The 14,452-nt window shown below is 43.0% G+C and overlaps 1 protein-coding gene across 1 annotated transcript in view; it reads right to left on the reverse strand.

Moving 5' to 3' along the window:
* Positions 1-6,199: 6,199 nt before the first annotated feature.
* Positions 6,200-14,452, reverse strand: part of DCAF5 (DDB1 and CUL4 associated factor 5) — a 102,935-nt gene continuing 94,682 nt past the window's right edge. The window contains exon 9 of the mRNA XM_074955539.1: positions 6,200-8,502. Within this exon, the coding sequence (XP_074811640.1) occupies positions 6,685-8,502 (1,818 nt within the window). The 3' untranslated portion in view covers positions 6,200-6,684. The remainder of the gene's footprint in view (positions 8,503-14,452) is intronic.

Here is a 14,452-nt window from a genome sequence, read left to right on the forward strand (position 1 = left end):
CATGCCGCTGGCTTCTGGAGGCAGGTATATGCATCTGTGCATGCTGTGTCTGAAAAACCGCCGTTGCAGAAAGCTGAACAGCTTCCACAACTCATTATTGGCTTAGAAGAAACTCCCCACAAGTCATTGTCCTTGAAAAAGGGCTTCTCCAAGTTCTCCACACTCTGAATCTCTTCCCTTGGAGTGGGAAAACAGCCACAGAATTTTGCATGACGACCCTTAAGGCCCACTTGTGGGAATGAAAGAAGGTCCCCAAATCAGTGAGGCTGCTTTTGTAGTGCTTATCCCTGTTTGACCGAGACCTGGTCTACACTACAAAGTTAGATAGACATAAGCTGCCTTGCACTGACCTAGTTGTATGTGTGTCTACACTTAAATTTGTCTCCCACCGACGTAAGCACCCCCTTGCAGCAATGCAGTAACCCACCTCCCCACGCAGCAGTGAGCCATGGTCAATATACTGAGGTCGATGCATTGAGAGTGTAGACACTGCGTTAGTCCTCCCAGCAGCTGTCCCACAATGCAGTTTACGTATACGGAGGTGTCCCTTGAATCCTCCTGACTCCTCTTGATGAAAAACTTTCATGGTAGTGATCTGAATTTCCCTTCCAAAGGTTTCTAGGGATGGCCGCCTTATTTCTTCATCCATGGTAGAATACTTTCCCGTGTCAGTCAGCAATAACTATGGCAGGAACCATTGTAGTAAACATGCTAGTGGCATTCAGGCCTGGGCAGCTTTGGAACACCAGCAGCAGCTGTGCTCTGTGTCTTTGTTACCCTCAGGAGATAACATCTAAAATGACCTGTCTGGTACCAGTATTCATTGCCATTGCCTCCTGCTCAGTTTCATGCAACTCAGCAATTCCCTCCTCATTTCCCTTGTGGGCAATACTCATCCTGGCTGGTGCTGTGAGTGGTGCTGTGCACAAGCATGCCAAAGCAAACATGGCAATAAGCAGGGCTTGTTTAAAACTATCAGGGAGCAAGGAAATCTGAATCTTAAGTTTCATGTTCTGATTTGACTATAGTGACAACGGTATGTTTTTTCTATTTGGAGTTGCTGTTGTTGCAACCTTAAGGGGTTTCCCCTCCACACCCACAGAAACACCTGAGCCGGAGAAAGAAGAGGACTTGGGATGACATGTTCAGTGAGATCCTTCAAGCCAGTGCTGCATCAGACCATGAGCAGAGGTCCTGGAGGACGAATACTGCATAGTGTATAGAGAAGGAAAAAGCAGACAGGCGAAAGGCCCAGGAGTGCCAGCAGAAAAAGGAAAGGGAGATGCACCAGGACATAATGGGGCTTCTCCAGCAGCAAAACCAGATGCTGCAGACTCTTGTGGACTTACTGGTTCAACAATCACAGCTTGGACAACTCCATTTTAGCACCTCCCTGTATCTTGCCCCGCCCCCAACATTCCAGATGGTTTCAGGGACCGCATTCCTACCCCTCCTATACCATACCAGGGGACAGAAATGACAACCAGAGCTTCACATATGCTGATCTGCGAGAGCCACTGTTGTTGTATATGTAGCCAAAATTTATGTGAATGTTCTTTCCCTTTAAGTTCTGTTCCATTAGTTTTTAATGTATTTGCTTTTAAACTTGCACAGAACCTTTTTTTTTGTAGTGGTTTCTATTTTTTGGAAAATAATCTTTGAGTTCTCAACATATACTGCAGAATACCTAGCGGTACTGAAAGCACCCACTTATTTGCTATTGTATAGTGTGACAACTCTCAGGATCAGTGACCAAAAAAAGAGTAATAATCAAATATACAGCAAGCACCACAAAATTAATAGGGGCACGGTCAGTGTTTTATTTAAACATATACACCTAGCACTGCACAATTCTTAACAGGCCCCAAAACTGTAGGGCCAGGTAGAGTACAGTCCACCACAATGCATTACTGTGACTCACTGTTACAGTGGTCTTTCAGGGCATCCCTGAGTCATATAGCTCTGCGTTGAGCTCTTCTGATAGTCCTTGAGTCAGTCTGTCGCAGCAGACAGCCACGGCAACTTTTCCCCTTTTCCTTTTGCTTTACAGATATTATGCAGGATACAGCAAGCAATTATAACTATTGGGATGTTTTTTTCACCGATATCCAATCTTGTGAGTAAACAACGCCAGCGTCCCTTCAATCTACGAAAAGAGCATTCAACGATCATTCTACACCTGCAGAGCCGGTAGTTGAATCTTTCCTTGGTGCTGCTGAGGTGGCTAATGTTCAGCATCACGAGCCAGAGGAGCCAGGGATAGGATGGGTCCCCCAGGATCACTATCGGCATTTCAACATCACCAATGATAATCCACTGGTTTGGAAAGAAAGTCCTTACTTGTAGCTTTCTGAACAGTCCTGTGTTCTTAAATGTGACATCATCATGTATCTTCCCAGACCAGTCACCATTATTGTTGGTGAAGCATCCCTGGTGATCCACCAATGCTTGAATAGCCATAGAAAAATAGGCCTTTTAGTGCTGTACTCTGGGGTGACGTGGGTTGGTGCCAAATTAGGAATATGCATGCCATCTATCACTCCACCACAGTTTGGGAACCCATTGCCAAGAGTCACAGTCCTGGGTAGTAGAAGACAATTAATGGCTCTGCACATTTACATGACAATGGCCCCTCACAGTGGATTTTCCAACTCTAAAATGATTTCCCATTGCAGATTTCCTCCATGCGATCACCACTTACTTCTTTCACTGTCAGGGCAGCTCTCAGGGGTGAACTCGGTACACTGATCCAAGAACACAGCCTTGCACATCTGAAATTTCTGCAGCCACTGCTCGTTGTTCCAAACCTGCAGTATGATGCAATTCCACGAGTCAGTGCTTGGGTCCAGAAGCAGCGCTCCACCACCAGCAGCTACTCTGTGAATGCCGCCAAGAATCTTGAATTCAATTTGCCTACGTCCCACAGCAATCTATCCTCCACAAAATCATCATGTTCCCCTTGAGTTGATTCTTCATGTGACTCTGTAAATACCAGAGGATCATGAGTCCTGTGCTTGCATCACTCATGAACATATTGCAGAGCTGTGCAAGTTCCATGCTTCCATCAGAGATGGCAGACAGTGAGCAGGGCGGCACGAGTTCATGTTTTTTTTTAAAAGATGTGAAAATGATGGAATATGGATGAAATTATGGGGATGGAGAAAGTTGCATGCTGGGAAGTTGACTCCTTGCTCCCAGTCACCCAGGTACAACTTGTTCTTCCCAACTCGGCCTCGCCAAAACTTCCCAAAATACAGTGCCCTGGATGGTGGTGAACTGCACACGCGGATACCTACCCATGGTGCACCACACCATGCATCGACAAAAGCACTCCATGGTGAGTAAGTGCAGCGCCAATGCAAGAAGACAAGTATGCACACATGATATACTAACTGCAGCAGCTTTATGACAATGTAATTTGCATCAACCAAATTTGGTAGACATGGCCTTAGAGAAAGTTAAACTTCATTGGTACTTTTCTTTTTGTTAGTTTGACAACTAGATTAGCTTTAGCACTAAAGCTGTGAAATGGGAAGTCTGAAGATGGCAAATGTACCCTGTGGATTCATAGATGAGTGTCAGGAGGTGAACCCATTAAAGAAGATTACACTATGAGGAGACAGAAAAGGGGATTCCTCTTTTCTATCCCCCATGAAGTTTCTTGGAGACAAAATGCAGTTAAATGAATAGCAAAGGTGAAGGGTCGTAGTTGCTAACAAGGTAGAAAAATATTGATATAGCACCTTTTATCCCCAAGTACAATCAGAGCTGATTGGAAAAGATTTAAAATCCTTAGATGAAAATGTTTTAAGTTACATGTTCATAAAGATTTTCCATTTTACACTAAAAATAGGATAAAATGCTTTTGAACGGGTCTCTCATATACACAGACCAGCACTAAAATTCTGGGGTGCAGGGCAGAAGTCAGGGATGCAGCAAACCAATGTAGGCTCGGAGACCGGCCTCTGATAGAAAGTGTTTTATTTGTTAATCTCTATGCAGAGCAGACAGGACCTGGATTTTTTTAAAAAGGGTCTTGGCAAGGAGATGCAGTGTCCTGGTACTGAAATGTATCCCTCTTGGAAGCATGGAGAGCTGAACTGATCATACTGGATTTGAAGCTGTGGTCCTAACGAACAGCAATGCTATCTAATCTCTGGTGAACAAGGGGTTAAATCTCAGCCTAACTTCCCCCTCTCCTAGCGCAGGTGCTCAGATAAAGGGCTGAAAGTGTGACTGTTAGGGAATCATTGGAGAGTGTACATCTTTGGGAAGCCATAATGAGTCCCCACGGCCTGAGGTTATAAAACAGAGCTGAACTTTGAGCCCTGGGGAGCTTTTCTTCTGTTTATAGTAAGAAAATAAATTTGAATTCTTAGTGTGTTACTTTCTAAGAAAAGACCTTGCTTATTGTAATCCTTTTCAGCGGAGTATTTGGTCAGGAATTCCAAGTATTTCATAGCACATGCACAGGAGGGGGGAAAAAGTGACTGTAAAGGATAAAAAAAAGTTTCCAATTTAATGAACTTTAAAAGATAGATTTTTTGCTTTTGCAACCTTAAGATTTGGGCTTACAAAACCAGGATTTACAACAGTTTTTTTTTTCCCCAAAGTATAAACAAAGACACTCTAAGAAGCCATCTCAATTACAGCAATCTGAGTCCCACTATTACAGAAATGTTTTTCCACTGGTAAGATAGCAAAATATTAACACTTCCTTGATGCTACTTATACTTGTTTTCAAAACATTTCCCCCCTCCAAATCTTCTTACATGCTTGTTAAATATTGTATCATTCACCATCAGAGTTTTCCCTTAGAAAAGCTGACCCTGACCGGGAGAGAGGAAATCATCTATGGCACATAATCGCTCTCTCCTCCTCCTAATTCATCAAGGTTTTTCAGTTCCCACAAGAATAGCACATTCTTCTCCCTTCTCCTTCCCTCTCTCCTCTTTCCTTCCATCATCCTATCAGAAGCTCTCTCTGTCTTTCATTTTCTTTTTTCAGGGCATTTTACCTGTCCTCCAGGCACAGTATATCTGTGAGGCAGTTACTCTGAAACCAGTGCTGGACCACAAGCTGAACAGAATGGTATTGCAAATATGGCTTCCCAGACAGAGTTCCTTATTCCTGAAAATCAGGCAGCCTTTGCTAGCACTTTCTAGCAACTACTAGATTCAGCAGAAGCATTTTTTTCTTTTATCAATACTATCAGAACCAAACAAGTAATTTTTACTCCCTATGTAACGGTTTTCTCTTTCCTCCCTAAATTCCTCTCATCTAATTGTGTGGGCAGTAGTACCATTGCCCCAATACACCAAGGGTGCCAGGGCTGTTGGACTACTGCACTCTAGTAAAAACAGGGCCCAGCCACCATTACCCATCCTTCCAGGATGATATACCAGCTTCACAGCAACAAGTTGCAAAGCCACCCCTCTCTGACACAAGACACCGCCTAAGTTTCAGCGTACCCACATTTAGGGGCAACTACTCTGAAAATAGCTCATACATACAAGTACTTGTGGAGCTGGAATCCACAGGTCCAGCTGCAATTTCAATATTGCAGCACGGCAGAGGAAAAACCAACCATGTATTCCAATACCAGCCTATTTGCACAAGCTCCCTAGAGTGATGAATAAGACCAATTCTGATACAAATGAACAGCAAAATTAAAAAGGCTTGAAAAGTTGTATCAGATACATTATATATCCTTCCCTTCCTCCAATCTACAATAATCATCCTCTTTCTTTGATGGATTGCCTCTTGTAAGTACGCACACAGAAGGTAATGCTTTTGTTATACATCCCTGCATTCAGGGTTACGCTCCAGTGACAATGAACCAAAGTATGCCAGGCATATTCAAGGGTCTTTTTCTGTGCCATATTTGAATGGCCTTTGATTGGAGTTGGGTCTACATCAATTCACACTTCTAACACCAAACATCAATATCTCAGCATAACGATGCAACTGTATTACCTTTCTACCTTTTTAAAAAAAAAGTTATCAGAGGAACAGCCTAAGTTGATTTTGGAAAGAGGCTTGTTTCCTACACCTTTGTATTCATATTAAAATTACTTCACTGAAGTGCATCAACGTAAGTGCTTTATGAAGTATCTCCACATACGTAAACAAGGAGGATATTTTCAAAACATGTCTGACACTTCTTTACTTTCTGAAGTGGAATACGGGGCCAGAGCGCTTTTTCCCATTTGCTCCCATTTTCTTTAAAGAACACACTGCACACCACTACCAGTGTGGTCTAATTCAACAATCATCCTTCATGAGACCATAAAGCCTGTAATGTATAACAACTATCAATATGCAAAAACTCCTTTTCAGCAGATTACTTACATTAACACCAGTCATATTAGGTGGCTGGCAGAACAAACAACACACGTTCACACAAGAATAAGTCAACTGTCTTAATAAGGATTTACTTTAAACAGAACCTTGAATGGATACACTAGACTCAGTCTCATTATCAGAGAGTTGATTGGATTTTTATACAGCACGAGCCATAGGCAATCTAAAATAGACTCACTGAAGAATGGAATGGAGAGTCAGAAATGCAACATTTTAGACCCCAGCTCTAGGTGCCTTTAATACTTCCTGTTTTTCTTTTTTTAAGCAGAGAGCGAGCACGCACCCAAGAGAGAGAGTGTGCTAAACAGATGTTTTGATTTATCATGTTTTTAACTTCTTTTCTGATGAAGAATTCTCTGAATCTGTGTCTTCAATCTCTGCTCTGTGCCTTTTCAGTCCTCCAAGAGCTTGAGAGCTCTCACTGTCTGTCAGATGCAAGTTGCTGATATCCTCTTTTGTCCCCACACTGTAACTGTTGGAGTCCATTTCAGACAGGCAACAGTCTTTGTGCAAGGTCACACCTGTCTGTACAATGTTGCCATTATCAGCATTTAAGTGTGATTGTAGTCCTTGGGTTACAGTCTCCTGCTCTCCAAATCTCTGTCCATTGTTGAAGTATGAAGGGCAAGGATGTAAGTGGCCATTATTGTGATTTACACAGGATGTCTCAAGGTTTCTGTCCTCACTGTCATCAGTTTGGTTTCTGGAGTAATTACCAGATCCACTACAGATGGCGGCAGCAGAGAGTGAATCCTTAGAAACAGCCAGTGAGTGGTGGCTTGATGCTGGTTGACACTTCGGGCTGTTTTTCTGTACTAGAAGTCCTGCAGTTTGAGTGCATGGCTCTTCGGTACGACTACTTAGCCCTTTGCAGATGGCTTTTCCATTGAGCTTTTTAGTCTCAAAAGAATGTTCTACAGACCCACTGCTGGTGTCTTGGGATGTGCTTTCTTGATCCTCCATCCGTCGCTGATTGTCGCGTTCGTGATCTTGACCATTACTAGAGTTTTCTACCATACCATATTCCTTTAAAGTTTCTTTGCTGTGGCTTTCAGTAGAAATATCTTGGGCACCTTGAGGAACTAATAAACTCAAGTTACTAGCATCTTCCTTATTTAATGAGGGTGCTGTACAGTGTCTTCCACTAGTTCCTGGTCTCCCCTCATCATTCTCCCCCTCTTCATGAGAGGATTCACCATCTTTACCAGTGGAATAGGATATATAAGAATATTGAAGCCATTTGTAAGCTTTGTAAATCTTTCTCTCTACTGATTCACTATCTGAGCAAGGAGAGGCCCTTTCTTTGAGGACCTCCATATTAGTGGAACTTCTTCCAGGTGAAGAAGCTGGAGAAGAAGAAAGGTCATCTACTTTAATCTGTGGGTAATCATAGATATCCTCACCTATGTAGGTGCTCACATTTTCTGGATTTGTACTAGTCCTCTCTTCCCTTTGCATTTTCTGTCGTCGTCTCAATGCATTGCGTTGACGTGTCGATGCACGTCTTTCATTCAATTCCTCTTCATCATCTGTGCTGCTACTACTGCTAGAACTGCTAGATTCATTCTCCTCAGGACTTGGGGACCTTGGCCGCGGGAAAAGGTCTGTGTCCAGTTCTGCCTCACAGGTATTCTCATCAGAATCAGACTCATTGGAAAGAGCCAGGAGACGTTTATCCTGATATCTTCTAAGTGCAGATAGCCTCTGTTGACGAGAAGCCACATCTTCTCTTGCTGGCGGAGATTCTGTTGATCTTAAGGTCCCTAAGTTATAGGCTGTTTCATCTGATTCTTCTGCCATTTGCGGTGGGGAGTGATGCAGAGAGGCAGAGGATTCTGATTCGCTATACCCGGAGCGTTCACTTACTCCAGCATGGAGCTGCAAGATGGTGCTTTCACTAAGGTCACTGTCGGAGTCAGAACTCCAGCCTTCAATCTCCCGACGAACGAGGGAGTCAAAGAATGCCATCATTCGTGGATCCTCCTGGACAGACTGGTTGGCATAATCATGGGACAGACCACTGCCACTGTTCAACACAAGACTAATGTACTCTTCATGAGTGTAGAGGCAACGTGAATCATCCTCAATTCTACCATCCAGATCTCCTGTGCAGTCAGGCTGCTTATAAGGACTCCAGATCTGTAAGAGAGTGAAACAGAAGAATACATTGCATATTATATATATATATATATATACACACACATATACATATATACACACTCTATTTTAAATACATATTATTTAAAAGCATTTCAAATACTACAGCAGTACAAATGCAAAGATTATGATATATAAGATCATGTTTTAGACTTCACTGTCCCCCGCCTCCCAAATAAGAACTTATAGTACTTGGAGAACTGTTCCTTTCACCCAATTCCAGATTTTTTTTAAAGGAGTTTTTCCTCCCTTGGAAGCTCACATCACAAATCTCTAATAGTTTCAGTATTTCAGACTATAATATTTCTTGGAAATATCAGTGTTCTATTTTTGTATAAATAGGTGTTGCTCTCTCACTATGGGTAAGAATACTTTGTTGCCTACAGTACAGTCTAAGCAATAATGAAGGCACTTGTTTCCCAGGAAACTAGGATCACTTGTAATGATGTGTGGTGACATTTCATCCAGTTGCATATTATATGTATATCTGCTCAGTGATCAGGATGCTCAATGCATGCAGGTAAAAAGCTGGTAGTATTACTAGTACATCTGCTAAACAGTCCTGAATTAAAAGGTTATGTGAGAGATTGACTTCCTCATCCCTCGATGCATCTGATGTCAAGGGACTGCAGCAGATCTAGTCAAAAAGATCCCCCACTCCTGCATTCCCATGAAAGAGAGGGAAGTAAGAATGTTTAGATATTTATTTACGCTAACTTTGAAGGGGAGCTGGGCCGTGATGTTGGGAAATTGAGTCAGTCAGTGTCAACAGTCTTGGCTATGCTACCGGTGCAGAGCCCAGTGCTACTAGAAGTTTTCTTGATGAAAGAACAGAATACCAGTTCTCTGTCGGGATCTAGGGATGCACTAGCTAATGCAATACTTAGATCCTCTCACCTCTTTCTTTTATTTCCAGATGGAGAAGCAACAAGACTAAAGCATTAATCTGGACTCTGACACTAACCACTATCACCTGGCTAATGATTAATATAAGTCCAATATTATAATTATGTATATATGTATTGTAGACAGAGCTGGTAGCAGCACCTATACTCAGGGTTGCCCAATGCTTCCATTGCAAAGACCCAATTTTCAGTCCCTTAGAATGCTCCCAAACTAATTGTTTGGGCTGCAAGTTTCCATGCTGGGTGTCTGCCTCAGACTGAAGTTTTTTTGGGAAAAGTTATAGAAAAAGTGGTTGAGCCATTTCCCAGAAAGAACAGGAAAAACTATACTGGTTTTGCCCATATTAAAAAAAAAATGTTTACAACAATGATTTCATGGAGAAACTTGAGGCATCCTTAGCAGCAAGAATTTTAAATTTGTCAAGGAGGGAGGCTGTGTTAGGGATGTGCCTTTTGCTGTTCCTGTGAAAAGTGTCCAAATTTGGCCAAGTTATGAGCCTTTGAAATATTTCAGTTTGTAAATGCTTAGTGGAGACTCGTTAGAATTTGGCAGATAAATTCTCTGCCGATTCCATCTGTACTGAGCATGCTCCATCCTGTACCACATGCCTACAGGACTGCCATGGGTGGCGGGTGTCATAGGCTGGGGGAGGCTGTGCCTCCCCAAATGGCGTGAGCCTGCCCACACTCTGCCACCAGGCCTCCCCCTCCTGCTTTGCATGACTCCAGTCTCCCTATGTGGTAGCCCTGGCTCGGGCCACACCACCTGCCCTTCCTCCTGGTGCTCTGGGGCCCGAGGCCATGCCAACAACCCTCCTGGCACTCCTGGGATGGGGCCGCGCCGCCCCTCCCTCCCGGTGCTCTCAGGCTGGAGCTGCACCGCCCTCCCTCCTGGGGCAGGGCCTGCGGCCACAGTGAAAGTACTCTGGGCTCCAGCGGGGGGACTGGGGGAAACATGGAAGGGGTGGAGCCTCGGGTGCAAGGGAACCCAGCCGGCGGTTCACTTGCCACCCATGCAACAGAGCAACGGAGTATCCCAGAGCTGCTGCTCCTTGCAGCCAAGGGCCACTGGAATTGGGAGCAGGGAGACTGAGGGTATGTCTACACAGCAAAAAAACCCAACAAATCTGCAATTGGTCCATGCCAGCCAACTCGGGTTCGCATGGCTCGGGCTGTGGGACTGTTTCATTGCTGTGTAGACTTCTGGGCTTGGGCTGGAGCTGGGGCTCTCTAGGACCTCCCAGAACCTGGGCTCCACCATGAGCCCGGGCTCCACCCTGAGCCCAGAAGGCTAAGCAGTAATGAAACAGCCCTACAGTTTTGAATTTTTGAATTACAGGGACTTTTGAATTTCTTCCTCCAAAATATGCCTGCCTGTAAAGAACAGGAACTAGGTCCCAAGCAGTGAAAGAAAACTGATCTGGCCTGCTCTTGTGAAAGTGTCTCTGGAGGAGTCTCTCCTGGTTCGGGAGCAATTAGGGCAGAGTTTCCCTTGTGGAACCTGAACTGGGTTTCTTCATAAACAAAATGCCTTGGCCTTTTGCCTGTCCTGTCTGGGTGACTACCACACTGAGGGATATGGAACAAATGAAGATAATAAGCTTGGCAGGTAACAATCCCTAAAAGAATTCATCTCCCAGTAGAAAGAGGAGAGGAGAGGAGAGAAACACTACTCCCAAATTTTGGTTTTAAAACCTGGGAGGGCAACAGATATCTGAGTGGTTTCAGAGTAACAGCCGTGTTAGTCTGTATTTGCAAAAAGAAAAGGAGTACTTGTGGCACCTTAGAGACTAACCAATTTATGTGAGCATGAGCTTTCGTGAGCTACAGCCATCCAATGAAGTGAGCTGTAGCTCACGAAAGCTCATGCTCAAATAAATTGGTTAGTCTCTAAGGTGCCACAAGTACTCCTTTTCTTTTTGCAGATATCTGAGTGCAGAATTATCTGTCTGGTCAGGGACAAGGATGCTTGGATGATCATGCAAGGGGCGTAATTGAGCACTGGAGCTCTACTTACAAGTCTGAGCTGCCTTTGTTATTCACAGGAAGAGAAATGCAGCCCCAAGTGTCTCAAACTTGGGGAGAGGTCATAATCCAGGAAAATCCATGAGGTACTGCACATAATTTATATACCATGTCAAAATAACTGAAAAAAAGTTATGCTCTTAATGTAAGTGAAAATAATTAGAGCCACCTGACTACATCAGATTATCCTACTAAGCAGCAGCAGATAGCCATGTAGACATTGGCTTGTTACCACAGAAACAAGGGTGAAAAGATTTTCCTATACTCGATACACTGGTAATTTTCAAACAAGTGGAACAACATCACTCATCTTCAAACTCCAAAGCTGCTATTCATTTTAGGATTTAATGCAAAAATGGCATTCATTCTTAAAACTCTCCCTGGACTCGCTTTAGTTTGTGTCCTATGGACAGTCCCTCTGTACACCCAGCATCCCCTGCCCAGCTTGACAGACCTCCTCTCTGGTTTCACAGGTGCTGGTGGGAGTGCCTCATCTGCATCTCCCTGTGTCAGACCATTTTTTCATTCTATCATTTAATTGTAAAGGATTGCAGTTTGTAGGAAAGATGTTACTCTAAATAAAACTGCAAAGGGCAGCTATGAATCCAGTACCTTAACTCACTTCTACACTCTTCAAAACCATGTCCTCCCTTCAGAAACCTGCACTTGGAAAGAGAGAGCTATACCCAGGGGTTAATGCATCCAGCATTTCCTCTCTGGTAATATGGATTCAAACACACTTTAATCCTGAGCAAAATGAGCATGATGGCGCTCAATCAGGGCTGTCTGAAGTACTCTGGGTTTAACTATACCCTCAAAATAAACATCCAGATTTGAATTTAAAGCTTCTTACGTGCCATGTTTTCAGGTCTGGTGAACATCAAAAGTCCAAGCCAATGAGATATAGTCAAGTGGGTTCATTTTAAAAATCAAAGGCCAAAGCCACCCCTGGAGTAAAACCACTGATTTTATTAGAGTTAAGACAGAGATTAATTTGGCCTTCATTTGGGACCCAGCACTAAAATAGCAAGTGTGTTGGCAGAAATGCATGGGAATCTCAAATAGCTGGTCTGTATTATACCTAGATGTTGGTATTGAAGTAAGGCACTGCTAACAAGTGCTAAATTTAGTAAAGCTAGTCTAAAAATTAAAACCCAAACGATTGCTTGTATCCACATTTTAACTCATCACAGACCTCCTATAGCGGAGGAAATAGAACACTAGTCAATAGCTGAAAGTTTGTCTTTATATCTTCATTTAAAAAAAATAAAACAAGGATTTTTTCGAGTGGCAGTGAAGGGAAGAGAAGAGCTTTTAAGAAAGATTTGAAAACCAGCTTTAGAGGTCAGTTGTACATCTTCCCTCTCACTTGTAATATCATTACATCCCTGGGGCAGCTACAGCAATTGCTTAAATGAAAGTCACATTAGGAAAGGATATACATTTTTGAGAGGCTTTAATGCAATAAAAAACTCTCATCTTTTCCATCCACCTGTTCGGTCTGCTTCTGCCCTCCACATGTATCTCTGCCACCTGGTCCTTTTCTTCCTCTTCTCCCCGGACAGACTGCCTGGCTTTTTTCCTGGACATCATTCCCTCTGGTAGTTCCTGAAGCTTCTCGTCCAAATACATAGCATGGACCCTTAGCAGAAGCAGCTAAATTGACTTTACCTTCTTACAGGCAGCTGCTTTTATTGGCCACCAGGCTTTTCTTTGCAATGAAGAGCCTGGACACTTGTAACAGGAACTGGAAACCAGGAGAAGCAACCAGCACCATGTAACCTACCTACTTTCCATGATGAGCAATTGCTCTGCAGATCAGTTTGATAACTGCTGCATGTAAGATGGTACCTCTAATAGGTTAGCAACCTTCACATGCAGTACTGCATTGCAGACCTCAGCACTGGAAATGAGCTCAAATGCTGGCAACAGACTTGAACTCAAGACATGCTGGCCCCTAAATGAGAAGGATAATTAGCTGAGCCAGACCGATGATGTACAACAACCAAAGGGCAAGAAGTTCTGCCACTTTCATGTATGGAGTTGCCTGGATTTTATTCAACTTTTTTCCCCCCCAACTTGTGATCTTAAAGGCTTCAGTTTTTTCAAAACACATAAGCAAGTTCCGTCACACACACGGTGACAACAGAAATTGTCTTTTAAAGGAAGCGCTGGAGCAGAGAGGTCTTTGAAAGAGTTACACAACCTAAGAATGAACACTTAACCGAATCAAGCTTTTAATCATTAGACAAAGAGGAAAAAAAAAAAAAAAAAAAAAAGAGTACACAAAAGCAACACAGGGAATGTGTTTATACCAAAGTTAATCCAACAGACTAAGCACAGTCATGCAGGAAGGATTCACAGGGTAAAGGGTCAATATATCCAAAATCGGGACTTTAGACTGTATGAATTAAGTTCACAGAGCCAAAAATTCCTCTGGCAGAATTGCATTTAAATAGAAACAGGCAGTCTGTTAGAAATTGAAAGTCAATACGCTTCTAAAGACTATACAACAGACTTTGTCAAAATCCATATTTAGGATGATGCAATCCAGATATTTTCTTTTGTTTTAAAAACACACACAAGTCTCTCAGGAGAATATAAATGAAAATGGAAACAAAGAAGAGGAGGACAGTGGAGGTGCAAAACTAAAAAGTGTCACAGAAAGACACGAAGAAGAAAGTGGAACTAGGATAAGATTCTAAAGGCTGTTAATAGTTGGAATGTAAATGAAGCGGATAGGGATGAGACGTGGCCCAAATCCTTGGGAGCATGGCCCAATGCCCAACTTGCAGACTATTAAAACATTTATTGGCAGGGTAAAGGTTAATTTGTAACTGACTAAAAGCATTTAGTTATACTCAAACAACCGCCATTACAGCCACCTGCACTCAAGAATGTTACAAAGCCATTCAGCAAATAGTTTGAAGCAGGATCAGTTTTCATGGTTAGAAATTTGGTCAGTCTAGGTCTGTCAACAGGAATAGTGAAACAGAATTACT

This window comes from Natator depressus, chromosome 6 (assembly GCF_965152275.1).
Source record: "Natator depressus isolate rNatDep1 chromosome 6, rNatDep2.hap1, whole genome shotgun sequence".
Taxonomy (NCBI): Eukaryota; Metazoa; Chordata; order Testudines; family Cheloniidae; genus Natator; species Natator depressus.